The sequence below is a fragment of the Meriones unguiculatus genome, chromosome 9 (genome assembly GCF_030254825.1).
Source record: "Meriones unguiculatus strain TT.TT164.6M chromosome 9, Bangor_MerUng_6.1, whole genome shotgun sequence".
Classification (NCBI taxonomy): Eukaryota; Metazoa; Chordata; class Mammalia; order Rodentia; family Muridae; genus Meriones; species Meriones unguiculatus.
Window position 1 is genome coordinate 10,184,389 of NC_083357.1, and position 15,781 is coordinate 10,200,169.

General features: G+C 43.3%; 1 protein-coding gene across 1 annotated transcript in view; it reads right to left on the reverse strand.

The window, feature by feature from the left end:
* Positions 1-12,103: 12,103 nt before the first annotated feature.
* The window catches only part of Chat (choline O-acetyltransferase), a 48,776-nt gene continuing 45,098 nt past the window's right edge, over positions 12,104-15,781 (reverse strand). The window contains exon 15 of the mRNA XM_021658118.2: positions 12,104-13,585. Within this exon, the coding sequence (XP_021513793.1) occupies positions 13,304-13,585 (282 nt within the window). The 3' untranslated portion in view covers positions 12,104-13,303. The remainder of the gene's footprint in view (positions 13,586-15,781) is intronic.

Below are 15,781 nucleotides of genomic sequence, written 5' to 3' on the forward strand. Positions count from 1 at the left end.
GAGCTTGCAGAGCCTTTCAGGGAAGTATACTGGACCGGAAACAGCGTTTCCTCTACGTTCTGACCTGGTTTTGATTGATTTATTACATGTACATACAAACAGACTTACCTGTGTATCTTTGCTTTGTCGAAGCCTCCCAAACGCTTGGCCACCTTGAATAATCTTTCTCTCTCTCTCTCTCTCTCTCCTCCATCTCTCTCTCCCTTGCCCACCTCAAGACACAGATAACCCAGGGAGAACCTGGAGGCCCCATGGATGAGAGACCCTATTACAGGGAGGGAGCTGGATCCTTGGACACAGCATCAGCGAGCCACTTATTCTGGGAGAGGAAGAAGGGAACGTTTGTTCTACACTGTCTGATAGTCTTTCTGTTTTGTTTTGTTTTTCAGAGGCTTTTTTTTCCTCTTCTTTTCAGCAGTTAGCCAAACCTAACAATTATCTTCTTATGATTGCAATACGCATTTATAAAAATCAACGTAGTTGATATCTTTGTACATTTTTTGAAAAGTGCAAGGATTAAAAATTCCCATTAATTCCTCTTCCAACTTATGCTACTGTTGTGCGTTTTAATTCTCTCCACGTGTGCAGTCTTTCTCTGTGACACACGCTGATCTATCCACACTGGCAAATAGAGGAACGATGCCAGTAGAATTTTGACTGTTAGAGGGGCACAAAGAATGTTTCCTAATATACAAGAATACAACTTTCACCTCAAAAAAAAAAAAAAAAAAGTTGATTCTGAACCAAATGCCAGTAACTATGGTCCAGAAGTGTGAATTCAGGTTGTCCCAAAATAACATGCTCTGACATAGACGTGGTTTTATAATCTTTTATAGCCACAGAACAAAAGGAAGTCGTAATTCAAAGCATTTACTAAACACCTTGGCGGGCACCTTGCTGTAACTGTCCACCCACTGCCCCCAGCGGTGTGTTTGGTAACTCTAACGAAGGTTCAGGTTCGGTGTTCTCTAAGCTTCGTGAACTTTTAGACGACAAAATCTGCTTCTCATTGGAGTCCTGCTCATTGGGTTATTAACTTTGTTAAAAATGCTGGTAAGGATTTTCTTTTTTTTTAATTTTATTTTATTTTTATTAATTACAGTTTATTCACTTTGTTTCCCCCCATAAACCCCTTCCTCCTTCCCTCCCGGTCCCATCCTCCCTCTCCCTTCTTCACGCATGCCCTCCCCAAGTCCACTGATAGGGGAGGTCCTCCTCTCCTTCCTTCTGATCTTAGTCTATCAGATCTCATCAGGAGTGGCTGCATTGTCATCTTCTGTGGCCTGGTAAGGTTGCTCCCCCCTCAGGGGGAGGTGATCAAAGAACAGGCCAATGAGATTATAAGGATTTTCGTTTTGATTTTACTACTAATATGTTTTTATATTTCTGGTTATAAAATAAACTTACTTTTATATATTGATCTTATATAGGCTTCCTTGGTCTTATGTGTTATTTTTGATATTTTTATTTATAGATCCTTTTGGGTTATCTGTGTAGACATTCACACAGTTTGCAAACAATTACAGCTATATTTCCTTCGTTGATCCTTTCTTTTTTCTTCTTATTGTATATTACTGGCTAGAAACTCAACATCAAAGATGAATAAAAGTGGTTATTGTGTACATTTTTCTTTTTATTCTGAACTTGAGATGTATCTTCTAATCTTAGTTTTTCATTTCTGATTCTGTACCTATTGCCTCACATGGATCAGTTAGCTCTAATTCTAGGGAAGATTGGCCATTTGTATTTGAATTACTGTAACTTTTATTTGTGCATAACAATTTGGTCTGTCCTATTACCTACATTCCAGGTCAGGGAAGTAAATGAATACTCACAATGCTGAAGATGCAATGTTACACCATTTTGCATTGAAAAAAAAAAAAAAAAAACAAAATTGAATTTTCTACATGTTTTAAATATTATTAGAATGTGTGTAAAAATAAAAGGCCAGATGTGTAGGAAATAAGCATTCCATAGATTTTGTTTGCATAACCAAATTTATTTGTTTGTTTTTCGAGACAAAGCTTTTCTGTGTAGCCAGGCTACACAGAAACTCACTGAAACTCACTCTGTAGATCAGGCTGGCCTCAAACTCAGAGATCCACCAGGCTCTGCCTCCTGAATGCTGAAATTAAAGGCATTTTCCACTACTTCCTGGCTTCATTTCTTATTTTATATTTAAAAAAAAATGGAATGCAACCTTCTCAGCATTTGGGAGGTGGAGGCAGGAGGATCGAAAGGTAAAGTTGATCCTTGACCTAGATAGTAGGTTCAAGGCCAGCCTAGGCTACATGTGATCCTGTTGCAAAAACAAACCAACTAAAAATTAAAAAATAAAAAGAAAGGAAAGGAAAAGGTAAGAAAGGGAACTGCACTCCAATGGAATTATTTTGTAACATTGCTCATTTACTTTTTCATCGTAAAATATAATATTGTTTGGTACATTTTTTTCTAATCCAAACTAACTGCAGGATGGGTCACACCTTGAAGGTTCACTTGGGAAGCATAGACTCTTAAGCTCTGGTCTCCCAAGTTACACACTCTCTGTTTTATTTCACATTCCATTCTTGAGCATTAATCATTTTAAAAAGTATGTCTATTAAAGTTATTATCGACAGATTGGGTTTGTCCTAAAATTTACAGTCCAACACCTATACTCCCTGAGAGGTTTCTTGATTCTAGACCATTTTTTATTAAAAACCAATAAAAATCAACTAATTAACAACAAAACATCCTCACAAATGTTTTGCCATTGGATACTGTTTTTACATAGTTTGGATAAAAATTGCCAATCTAAATATTGGGTAGTCCTGACAAGGGTCTGAGTATGCTGGAGGGCTTCCCAGAGGCTTTCGTTTGTTCTGCCCTGACATTTTAAATGTCAATAGTAAACCAGTAGGTTGAATTCTTTCTTCCGAGAGTGCTGGGGTGTTACAGCTCTGTTGGTACAATGCTTGCTATGCAGATCTGAAGACTAGAGTTCAACCCTTAGCGCCCACATAAAAAGCCAGGCGTGATGATGTGCACTTACTGATTCCATCCTGGGCAAGACAGAGACAGGAAGATCTTTCTAGAGTCTAGAGTCTAGCCGAAGATGGTGGCCAGCCATCGTAGGCTAATCAGTGAGACCCTGCTTCAAACACTAAGGTGGCTCCCAAGGAATGACGTCTGATGCTGACTTCTGCCGCTGCTCCACCACTAACACACACACACACACACACACACACACACACACACACACACACACACACACAAATACAGTATAGGTTAAGTAGTAGTTCTTTTGTTCTGATCTATAAGAGTCTAGATCTCAAACAAAAAATTCGGTCTACAGTCATCCCAGCCTAAACCCGCCCAGTCTCACCTAAGATTAATGTACTCCACAATATGGATCTCTTTTAGACAGTTTAAAATAGAGACCGGACTGGAGCCACGACTCAGCAGTTAAGAATGAGTCCTGCCCTTGCAGAGGACCCGAGATCGGTTCCCAGCATCCACACCAGGCAGCCTTCCCCAGCCTCTGTGAGCATCTGCAACGCGTGTGTGCACATGTGCCCGTACAAATACACACGCACACACATAATTCAAAACAAATCTTAAAAAGAAAAAATCTTTTAAAAAGTCTCTGACCTATTTTATTTTATTTTATTATTTTATTTTTTGTTTTGAGACAGGGTTTCTCTGTGTAGCTCTGGCTGTCCTGGACTTGCTTTGTAGACCAGGCTGGCCTGGAACTCACAGCAACCAGCCTGCCTCTGCCTCCCAAGCACTGGGATTACAGCTGTGAGCCACCACACCCTGTATCTCTGACCTATTCTTTTAGGGCTGAAAATTGTGTTTTCTCCAAATAAGATAGTTACTTTATGAAGGTAACGAAAAATTTGAGTTTTGTTTTGACTAAACTTAATTCAAGTAAAATAAAGGTTTGGGTAAGCTCAGAGTCATAGCAAAAAAAAAAAAAAAATGTGATTAATGTGAGGACATGATATAATCCTCATCTGTATTGTCATTAAAATCGAAATCATCACTATTCCTCTCATTTAGAAAAAGATGTGCTGGGGAGATGACTCAGTGATTAAGAGCCCTGGGAGCTCAGAGGACCTGGGTTCAGTTCCCAGTACTGGGAAGCCCTGGCAGACCACAGCCGTCTGCAACTCCAGTTGTGGGGGGTACAATGCCTTCTTCCTCTCTCTTCAGCACTGTGTGTTTCCTGAAGCTGAATAAATAAATACATCTTTAGCCAAGCATGGCAGTAGGCATGGCATGCCTATAATCTCCCAGCACTCAGTGAGGCAGAGGCAGGTGGATCTCTGTGAGTTTGAGGCCAGCCAGGTCTACAAAGCAAGTTCAGAACAGCCAAGGCTACATAGAGAAACCCTGTCTCGAAAAACCAAAACCCCAAACCCTCCCAGCCAAAAAACAAACAAACAAACAAACAAACAAAACAAGAAAGAAAGAAAAATAAACTAAGGAATGATTTTTTAAAAATCTAAATATAAAAGGGTTTAGGAAACAGGACGTTAGCAGAAATGTGGGAGGAGCACCACTTCAGCCCGTGCGAGTATGTCTACAGGACAAGCTGGCACAAGTCTGAGGTCAGAAACACAAAGCTAAGCTTTGTCTCTTGCAGTTTTGCAACCCAAGAGGTGGCTAGAAGCACCTGGTGCGTCTCTTTTTTACGGTGGCTGCACAGAATATTCGATGTGGTGACTTTTTCCAAGTCCCTGTAATCAATTCTGAATTTTTAGTTATCATTAAAAGAATACATTATAATACCATATAATGCTTCATTCAGTCCCTTCTTCCTTTTAACAGGATGCCCAGTGATTTATTTTATAAAGAGATATCTTAGTTACGGTTTCTACTCTGCAACAAACACTGTGACCAAAAAGCCACTTTTGGGGAGGGAAAGGTTTATTTGGCTTACAGTTCCACAACACTGTTCATCATGGAAGGAAATCAGGACAGGAACTCAAATAGGACAGGAACGTGGAGGCAGGAGCTGGTGCAGAAGCCATGGAGGAGAGCTGCTTACTGGCGTGCTCCTATGCTTTATTATAGAACCAGGACCACTAGCCCAAGAATGGCACCATTCACGATGGTCTGGGTCCTACCCCGTTGGTCACTAGTTGAGAAAATGCTCTACAGGCTGGCCCACAGCCCAATCTTGAGAATGCATTTTCTTAGTTGATGTCCCCGCTCTTGGATGATTATAGTTGGTGTCAAGTATACATAAGTATAACCAGCACAGGAGACAAATGGATGTTTTCCATATGATGTACATCTTAGAAGAACTAAAAGCAGGCGTCTTTGGCTAAAGAAGCTGAAGCTTTGGTTTGACAAATTCTTTCCATTTCGTTTGCTTGTTTAACAACCTATCTGGGGGACTGAAGATTGTGGGCACAGTAAAAATTCTGTACAATGGGCCAAATTTTCTATTAAAATGTTTGTCCATAGAAATAACTTCTGGGGCTGGAGAGATGGCTCAGCGGTTAAGAGCACTATCTGCTCTTCCAAAGGTCCTGAGTTCAATTCCCAGCAACTACACAGTGGCTCACAACCATCTATAGTAAGATCTGCTGCCCTCTGCTGCCCTGAGGCACATATACAGGCAGAATACTGTATAAATAATAAATCTTAAAAAAAAAGAAACACTCAACAGTAAAAGAAAAAAAAGAAAGAAAAAGAAAGAAAGAAAGAACTTCTGCATTCCAGGTGTGGTGACAGACGCTTTTCTTTTGATCCCAGCATCCAGGAGGCAGAGGTAGGCAGATCTCTGTGAGTTCAGGGCCAGCTTAGGCTACAGAGTGAGTTTCAGGACAGCCAGAGCTACACAGAGAAATCCTGTCTTGGACTAAAGAAGACAAGATGAAACAAAACAAAACAAAAACAAAACAAAAAAGTTCCACAACTATTTAGTGAGATTGCTTCCAAAAGAAATGATTCTTTCTAATATATTTATGGTTTTATGAGAAGGGAGGACTGTACCCCAATAGGAAACTGAACTATTACAAATCAGTTTTACCATACTTGTGTATTTTGTTAGGCCTTTTAAATTACCTTGATTTTTCTTTCTCTTTTCTACTATGTTTTGTTTTCTGTTTCATTGGTAACTCTTTTTGTCTTTAACCTTTTCTATTTCATTAGAGGTTACTCTTTGGTTTCTTCTTCTTCTTTTTTTTTTTTTTGGTTTCTTCTTCTAACTGAAAACTTTTGAAAACCTTTACTTTTGTTGTCTGCGGTCTGCGCTGCCACCTGAAGCCATGGTGGTGTTCATGGCTGTGCTGCTGCTGAGTGTGGAGGGCTGGGGAGCGTCTTTTGCAGTGGCATTGCTGTCAGCAGACTCACAGTTGAGAATGGGAGAAATAGAAGGTTTCTGTGACAATCTCTTCATCCCTACCTCTCCAAAGAAAGGAAACAATCTTGGCAGGAAGACATTGAAGAGACCTCTCAAAGGTTGTGCTGTGGATGCTGAAGAGTACCTCCTCACAGCTGATGGCTTCTGCTGGGGATGGCAGAGCGAAGGGACTTAGCTTTCTTTGGGGGGCTGGCCACTGGGAATTTGATCATCCTTCTTTTTCTTCTTTTTTCTTCTCCTCCTCCTTGTCCTTTTCCTCTTCTTCCTGCTCCTCTTCTCCTCCTCCTTCTTTTTCTTTGGTACTGGAAATTGCTTGGTAGACCAGGCTGATCTTGAAATCAGAGATCCACCTGCCTCTGCCTCCTGAATGCTGGGGTTAAAGACGTGTGCTAACAGCACCTGGTTTCTTTTTGCTTTTAAGACAGGGTCTCGTCGTGGTGCTCTGGCTGTCCTGAACTCACTATGTAGTGTAGACCGGCCTTCAACTCCTCATACTTCTGCCTCAGACTTCCAAGTGCTGAGATTGTAGGCACAGAACACTATGTTCAGTTTTTCCCTTTTTTTCAAAGTTATATTTAGTTCAACAACTTCTTTATCATGTTCTTTTCTGGTTCATTTTGACATATTATTTGCTCATAAAAACCTTTGCCATATCCCCAAAGTTTTGATATTAGATACTTTTAAATGAATTTTTTTACTCGTTGCTTCATACACATATTTAATGCACTGTAATCATATCTCCACATTGTCTGCTCATCTTTTCCCTTTCCACTGAATCCCTTTTGCCTCCTTTCCAATAAGCCCTTCTCCCATATTCTTGCACTTTTGTTGTTGTCTTGTCCGCCTACTGTGTTTAAGTACGCTTGCCAGAATGAGCACGTATGGAAGATAATTTGTTTGATCAAGATAAATTTACTAGCAAATATACCACTGAGGAATATGACTCCCCCACTCCCACCTTTCAGTTTCTATGGCTCCATGGATCCCTTCCCTTCTGTGATGGAATGTTGACAGGCCCAGGTTTATGCAGGTCTTATGAACATAGCCACTGCTGCTGTAAGTTCATGGATGCAATAGCTTGAAGTTTCTTCCCTGGTTCGCTAGTCTTCATAGGTCCATGTCTAGAAAACAGCATTCACAGTGCCTTTTCCAATCCTCTGGCTCTTACATTCTTCTTACATCCTCTTCCCTGAGCCTTGGAGAAAGTGACATAGTTGTTCTGCTTATGGCCAACACTTAGCATTCACTTATTCTCTGCTTAAACTACAAAGAGAAGCTTCTCTGACCATTTTGGTGAGTGGTGCTATCTGAGGATATAAACACTGGAAGGCAGTTTGATACCATGTCTACTCAGCAACACAACAGTAGTAGAGTCCCATATGAGGGTCTATGACCTTTCTAGCCACGGGTTTTGACTAGGTTTATAGTACCAGACATGAATTCCTCTTGTGGAGAGAAACTCAAAATCTCACAATAAAGTGATTGGATACGCCCATATCAGTCATACCACTAATACACCAATGAGCACACTTGCCTGACAAATTGGTATTGTATAGTGCAAAGAGTTCACAGCTGGGTAAGACTGTTACTGATTTTTCTTCTTTAGCAGACTATATAGCACATTCCAGCAGTATGAAAGCTAGCCAGCAGGGAGCTCACTCACAGCTCATTTTCAGCCTGATTTACTGGTATCCTGAGATCAAACCAAGTAGTGTCTTCAGCACAGGGTCATATTAACTAGTTCTGGTTGGTAAGAAAGAAAAATAACAGCAGCCTGTAGTGTTTGGTGACATCGTAATAGGGTATCCTACACTTGTCGCTGACATTCTGGGGACAGCATTGTTATGTGGTATCTTTAGGATTCTTTAAGTATTTTAAAGTGTGTGTGTGTGTGTGTGTGTGTGTGTGTGTGTGTGTGTGTTTGATCGGTGAGTTTCAGAACTGTTCGTTAAATTCTGGAATATTCTCAGGCACCTAGTGCTTTCCCACATTCCGTCCAGTACACTCCTGTGCTGGCTTTTGTTTGGTCTACTCCGCAGAAGCTGGAGTCACGTGGGAAGAGGAACCCTTGGTTGAGACAATGCCACCATCAGCATGGCTGCGAACAGTAGACAAGTTCATGGGAATCTTTTCTCGATTGATGATTGATGTAAGAGTGTCTAGCTCACTGTGGGAGGTGTGACCCCTGTGCAGATAAAAATGCAAAGTGTATCAAAATGCAAACTGAGTAAGCTGTGAGAGCGAGCCAGTGAGTGGCGTCTCTGTCCTTCCTATGCTTTCATTCCTGCCTCCAGTTCCTGCCCTGACTTCTCTCAGGGACCAACTGATGGAGATGTGTAAGCCAAAGAAACTCTTTCCTCCCCAAGCTGTTTAGCCACAGCCTTTATCACAGCAACAGAAAGCAAACTAGGATGCTCCTCCTTCAACTCTTTTTTTTTTGTCTTTCTTCATCAGTGTCTTTAATAACATTAAATGAATTGGTTTATCAGTTTCTCTGAAGTGCCTGTTATCTGACGCTGCTGTGGTACCAACCCCATTTGCTTTCTGTGCTCCTCTCCTGGAGTGCACAATATTTCCCAGCTTTGTATTTCTGATTGCGAGCTCATCTGCAATAGACTGATTCCCACTGTGGGTGTTTGATGTGTCCAAGGTGGGAAGTGGTTTTGCGTGTGATTCCCTGGCACTTTACTGTATCTCATCAATTTGGCCTTTTAAGATGATTGCATAAATTCAGACTTCTCAAGTCTTCACATGGCAAAGTTTGTGGTTATTATTTCTCATGCATTTTTTCCCCCTGCATCTGTTACCTCAAGTAGATGGAAGAATTTCTTGTCCCTCTGTGGGGTTGGGGGAAGGGGTGACAGGAAGTGTTTTTCTAGCCCTTTTCACAAGATGAAGATGCCTGTGGGGATTGCGTTTGTGCTGGACATTAAGTAGCTTCTTCACGCTTTCCCCCACCCCCCGCCCATGGGCATTCACATCCTGTCAAGCCCAAGCGACCATGTGTGGGCAGGAGCGGGATCTTGTGCTGGCTAGTATTAAATGTCAACTTGTCATAACCTAGAATCACCTGGGAAGGGAGTCTCCATTGAGGGATTATCCAGATCAGGTAAGCCTATCGGCACGTCCTCCCTGGGCGTGAGGGGCACCATTTCACAGCCGTACCCTGTCCTACGGAAAGGTAAAGAAAGCTAGCTGAGCAGAAGTGGTAGACAAACAGGCAGTGGGGATTCCTGTGTTTCTTCTCTCGCTGCCCCTGGATGTGGGTGTGGTGGCTAAGGTTCCTGCTCCTGACTTCTCAGCAGTCCTGGACTGCAGCCTGGAATCATAAGCCGAGTAAACCTTCCCCTTCTGCTGACAGGGTCCTTTATCACAGCAACAGAGATGAACCTGGGACAGACCTGTCATATATGCCGAACTCATAGATATCCTCCTCACTGCTCACAGCGGCCATCTTTCTTTCTGGAATTTGAGACTCAAGAACTTTCTTGAGCACTTTCTTTCTCCTTCCCTCCTTTTCTCCTTCCCTCCTTCCCTCCTTCCCTCCTTCCCTCCTTCCCTCCCTCCCTCCTTCCTTCCTTCCTTCCTTCCTTCCTTCCTTCCTTCTTCCTTCCTTCCTTCCTCCTTCCTTCCTTCTTTCTTTCTTTCTTTCTTTCTTTCTTTCTTTCTTTCTTTCTTTCCTTTTTTTTGTTCTCTTTCCCTTTCTCTTTCCCTTTCCCTTTCTCTTTTCTTTTTGAGATAGGCTTTCTTTATATAGCCCTGATTGTCCTGGAACTTGCTATGCAGACCAGGTAGCCTCAAACTCACAGAGATCCACCTGCCACTACTTCCCAAGTGCTGAATATTTTGTTATCTTCTGAATGCCAGTGTATAGCTGTTGGGGTTGTCTGATGCTTGCATTTTGATGCTAATTACTGGTCCTCAAGATCTGGTTAAGGCCCAGGTACATCTATCCATGTTGTGTAAACCTGCCTAACACATTATTCCTAATTGGTTAATTAAAAGGCCTGTACCTGGACAGGGCAAAGGAGGTAAGTGTGGCTACGGTTCCCCAGCTTTGCAGACAGGAGAATCACAAGAAGGAGACAGACAGGTGGGAAGAGAGGAGAGGGGAGAAAGCCACAATGTGTAGAATGGAAAAGGAAGCATGTGGGCTGGGAGGAACGACTCTGTTTTTATAAGGTTATGGTTGGAAGGTAGCCCAGATAAGAATGGTTAAGGAGGAAGACATTGGAGGGGGTGGGAAGTGGATGGGGAGGTTATTGAGATAGTGTAGGTAGAAATATCTGCCCAACCCAAGGTGTTATAAGACAGCTACAAAGTCTAACAGGTGTCTGTGTCTTATTAATTGTGATAGCAGGTTAGCTAATACTACCAAAATAATTATAGAGCTGACAATATTGAACAAGTATTAGCCCAAAAATCATTTATAGTCAACAAAGTATAGTTTAAATGTTTTTCCTTTAAACATATATTTTCATAGTTTTGATTAAACTCAGCCTGCCATATCACTACTTAATTAGAAATAGAGCACTTAGACAGAACTCTGGGGCCACAACACAAGGAACAGGGACAAGAGCAGAAATCCTGTCAAAAGATGGAAGGGACATACCATAGAAGAGGAACAAAGAGGGAGTCCATTTAGAAAGGTCCTTGCACCTCACCTGAGGCCAGCTCTTCCCGGTAAGAGCACCGTGCTTACCCTTCATATGTAAAGGGCTTTTTGAAAAGGAAACTCCAAGAAATATGTATAAAGAAAGAAAGAGAATGGGAACAGCCTTCTTCTTTGGATATCAACATCCACCAATGGGAAGGGAGGCTTAATATTGTCTTTGCTTCCTGTTCTCTGTGTTGTCTGTATTTTCACATCTGGTTGTTTGGAGGCCATCTGCCATGTGTATGATAGATAAGAGCAAATCACATTACTCCCATCCTCTTGTCCATCCTGGAATATTTTGAACTATTATCTCCTTGAAAAGTGGCTTTCTCACATCCTAACTTGCTAACCGAAACATGCCAGCATTCTTCTGGAAAAGCCCTGGGGTTCCCATTTGGAGAAGTCTCTGTTCTGGTCTTGCAGCCTGGACAGGGGTGAGCTCTGTGAGCCTGCAACAAGAATGCTAGGTCTTTACAGTTTTCCCCTCATTTTCAAACAATGGCCATCTCAAGTCATCTTGTCCCAAACCCCAGAAATAAGCAGGGTTGACCTCAATATTCCCACATTACAAGCCAGGACACGATGGTCTAGAAAGGTGATAAGACTACCAACAAGGTGATAAGACCCAGTAACAAGACTGGAGTACTTGCTATCAGGCTTGTTAGCCAGGCATCCGGTCTCTGAGCCTGGAGCTATTAGCTCCACTTTTTGCCACCAACAGACGTGTTTGGACAGGCTTTCAGGGAGCACCCATCTCTGCACTGAGTTCTTGTCACTCAATCACAAATGCCACATGGAATCAATGCCTCAATGCCTCTCCTTAGTCATGATGTGTCCTGACATACATACTAGCAGAGACTTAGTTCCCTCCTTCCTTTTCTTTCATGGTCCAGTATCCCTTATTTGTATTTTATTTTTAGATGTAGAGTCTCATTATGCTGCCCAGATTGGCTTTGTATGGTTTCCAAGCCTCACCCTTAGACACTGTTGCTGGCAGAGCCCAGATACAGGCCAGTGAACTGTTGACTTGGATCACAGAATTTATATCATCTGTCAGTAGGAACAATGACAGCATCATCTTTTTCGGCATTACATTTTATTAAATACTGACTTAAATATCTTGAATAGAGTATTTTCAATATACAGCTCTTTGTTCAGACATGTATTTCTTTGAAGCACAGAACTATAAATTAAAATGTACAGATTGCCAGAAATCTAGAACTATATTATAAAAATAGAACCCAAACATCAACTTCAAATATAATTTGGCAATTTAGCGCTATGATAAGGTGGCCATACTTGCGATGCTTTGCCTCTTCAAACAACTGTCTCATTTTCTTTAGGGACACGTGAAACAGTCCCCTTTCCCAGGGTCCCCACAGAGCATCCCTGGCCACGGCTCAGTGTTGCCTCTGCATAATGGTGAATGCACTCCTTTGTTCCTGGAGGGGGAAGGCCAGCTTCCGGTCCCTTCCTATGGGAGAAGGTGTTTCCTCCAGCCAAGGGTCTGACACTCCTGGGTCTTGACACCCTCACAGTGCATGGTTTGATATATCGGGTAAATACAGTGAATTCCTTTTCTGATAGAGAACAGCAAGTACAGGCTTGGTTCTCTCAGATCAGTGCACATAGTTTAAGAGAAAATCACCCCAACAACGCCTGTTGGACAGTGCCATCCCAAAGGGGATGCCACTGCTCATCTGCCATGCAGCCCTTCACCCACAGCCCAACCTTCAGTCTTCACAGCCTTGCCCAGAGACTTAGCTCCCTCCAATCAAATGAAGACAATTGCTGCGGAAGATGAAAGAAGAAATGTGATTGGGGCTGTCAGTTCCTGCATTTTAGATGAACCCTGGCTATGCGTGTGCATGTGGCTGTGTGGAGGGAGAGTGGCAGGTAACGATTCAGAGCTGTCTCTCTCTTCATGACTTATTTGGGCCCATAACATGGGATGAGACGACTCGCCCTTCCATTGGGCAGGACTATCATGTGTACTACTGGGTGTTGGTGGGAAAGGAGCATAAGTGTTAAGTTTTTGAAGACCTCAGGGGGAGGTCCCAGTTCCTCCAGGTGGCTTCCAAGCCAGGCTGGTCTCATTTCTAGTTGTTAAAAGGCCAGAGGCCACCCTGATAAACAACAAGGGACTCTTTGTCCTAACATGCTAGCTTCGTGTGCTGCCTTCTCACACAGTCTGAGGGTTGGGCTCCCAAGGACAGGGGAACAACAAAAAGCTGGGGTTGAGGATGGGAGCAAGGCTTAGATGGGACTGGCTCCCATAGGAAGCCAGGCTAGTGGTGCGAGTCAAGGTTGCCTGGCCTGGTTGGGCCTCTAGCTTTTTCCTTTGTCGCTGGTGGCTTGCCCTCAGCAGGCTCACACGCGGTGCAGAGGTCTCTCATGTCAACAAGGCTCGCTCCCACAGCTTCTGCAAACTCCGCAGAAGAGGTCTCTTTGCAGCTGTGAAAACTGGAGATGCAGAAGAGGATAGCTTCAGGCTGGGGGTTGTAGCAGGCTCCATATCCATTGGGGACCACCGGGCCATAACAGCAGAACATCTCCATGGTTGTGGGCACCTGGAGAAGGGCATAGGTCAGAAACAGCCTATTCTGACATTCAACCTGGGAATTTGCTAGAACATGGTGGGTGAGCTTCTGTATCTCAAGACCTCCATGGTATTTGCTTCCCTGTCCAGACCCCCTCACCATGGATTTGACCAGATTGAATTGGGTTGGTGTGAACGAGCAGCCATGGCTGGAGTAATAAAGATGAGTCCATCAAGGAGCAAGGTGTTGGGGGAGAGAGACCCCCAATCCACCCCCCCAGTGTGTACTTGGCTCTGCTTGTGGAGCCGAAGGCTCCCCGGGCAGCCTGCTCCTCCGGCCTGAGCCAAGGCTTTCCTTTATCTAGGGGCCATTTGAGGCACTGTGGCAATCAGGCTAATTTACTAAATGGCACCCTGGTGGCACCCAACCATTAGATGGCTTCCCACAGGGAGTAATTTATGAACTGGAGGAAATCTGGCCCATCTTCTCTGTCGATTTCCCCCGGATCCTTAATTACTGTCAGTACCGCCTGGATGGTCTGATTTCCTCCCCAAGGCCCACCCATGCACAATTACTCAGCACCGGGCACTTCCAAGCCTGCTGTCACCTGGAATTTTAGTTAATCATCTAAGATGTTTGGATTCAGGGGGCTAGGCTTTGCAATCCAGTTCACAAACCAAGAAAGTGTGTCTCTTAAAGCACTCAAGCCACAAATATAACTTTTCAGTGGGAAAGAAGCCATGAAACAACTCACACCCCAAACTCACTTTATTAGCAGGTTTTAGGGACAAGGAGAAAAGATTGTGGCCAGTGAAGTATGAGGCAGGGTCTGTTTTAAATCCACAGGTTTCTGGTGCTGTGTTCTTGTGCCTTCTGAAATGGCACTGGCCATTTTAATGGGGCAGAACAAGCCATTAGTCTTGCTAATAGAGTCACTGCATTGTCAGATAAATTTGCCGTGCAATGGCTGGAGGCCATGAAGCCATTCCAGAGCACTCTACGCCCATGGATGGTTTCCTGAAGAATTTATGTTGTAGTATTCTGGTCTCATTTATTCATGTCTGCAAGCCCACTGCTGTAATGACAAAATTAAATTACTGAGTGGGTGTCTATCCTCAGACACAGCTTTGTGAGCCCCCTTCGCTGCCCTCATCCAGCAGCGTGCAGATGAGGTAAGTTCCAGGAGGCTGGTGCGGCTACGCGTTTCCTCCCCTCCCCTGCAGCTTCCCACTAGTGAAAGTTATTCTGCATTTGTGGCTGTGGTCCTTTAATAAGTGGGCACATGTACAGCACCAGGTAGGAAATGTTGGGCTGACAATTGATTTTCTGGCGTCGGGGCCGGGCCATTATCACAATCCCCATGACCTAATTGAGGGATCCCCAGGCATGCCTGTCAGGCTTCAGATCCCAGGGTCCTCTGCAGTGGAATACACCCTCACATGCAGCAGAAGGCAAGGCAGTGCTGCATGAGAGTTAGAACCCCCAGATGAGTGTATTCCCAGCCTGTCAGCTTTGGCTAAGGGAGCCTCTGGTCATTTCTATTTGGAAGATGGGAAAATTTAATGCCCTGAACATTTAGATCATTCCACTGAAGGTGACAAAACTCAAGAGGCAAAGCCTGGGGCTGGAGAGATGACTCCATGGTTAAAAGAGCTTGCTGCTTTTCCAGAGGACCTGAGTTCAATTCCTAGTACCCAGATCAGGCAGCTAGCACACAACTGCCTGTAACTCCAGCTCCAGATGTTCCAATACACTCTTGTGGCCTCTGAGGGCACCAGCAGACACATACCATATACTCACATAGGCACACACACAAATACATACATACACACACACACACACACACACACACACACACACACACATAAGGAAAGATAAGACTTGTTAAAACAAAAAGGGAAGAGCCAGATGGTGGGGTTGAGAGTGGAGAAAATATAGTTGACTTCAATATTTTATGACACGGGAGGAAGGCTATCGTTGACAGCAATAACTTAAATATTTCAAAGTGGCTAGTAGAAAGGATTTTGAATGTTCTCTAAGTTATTAAGTTGATAGGTATGCCAGCTACACTGATCTGACTGTTACCCATTACATGCAGATATTTTAGCATACACTATACCTATACATATAAGTATTTAGCATAATTTAACATATATTAAACATATGCATCAGAGTGTGCATGTGTGTGTGTGTGTGTGTTAAATGTTGAAAAAAGAAGCAAAGACA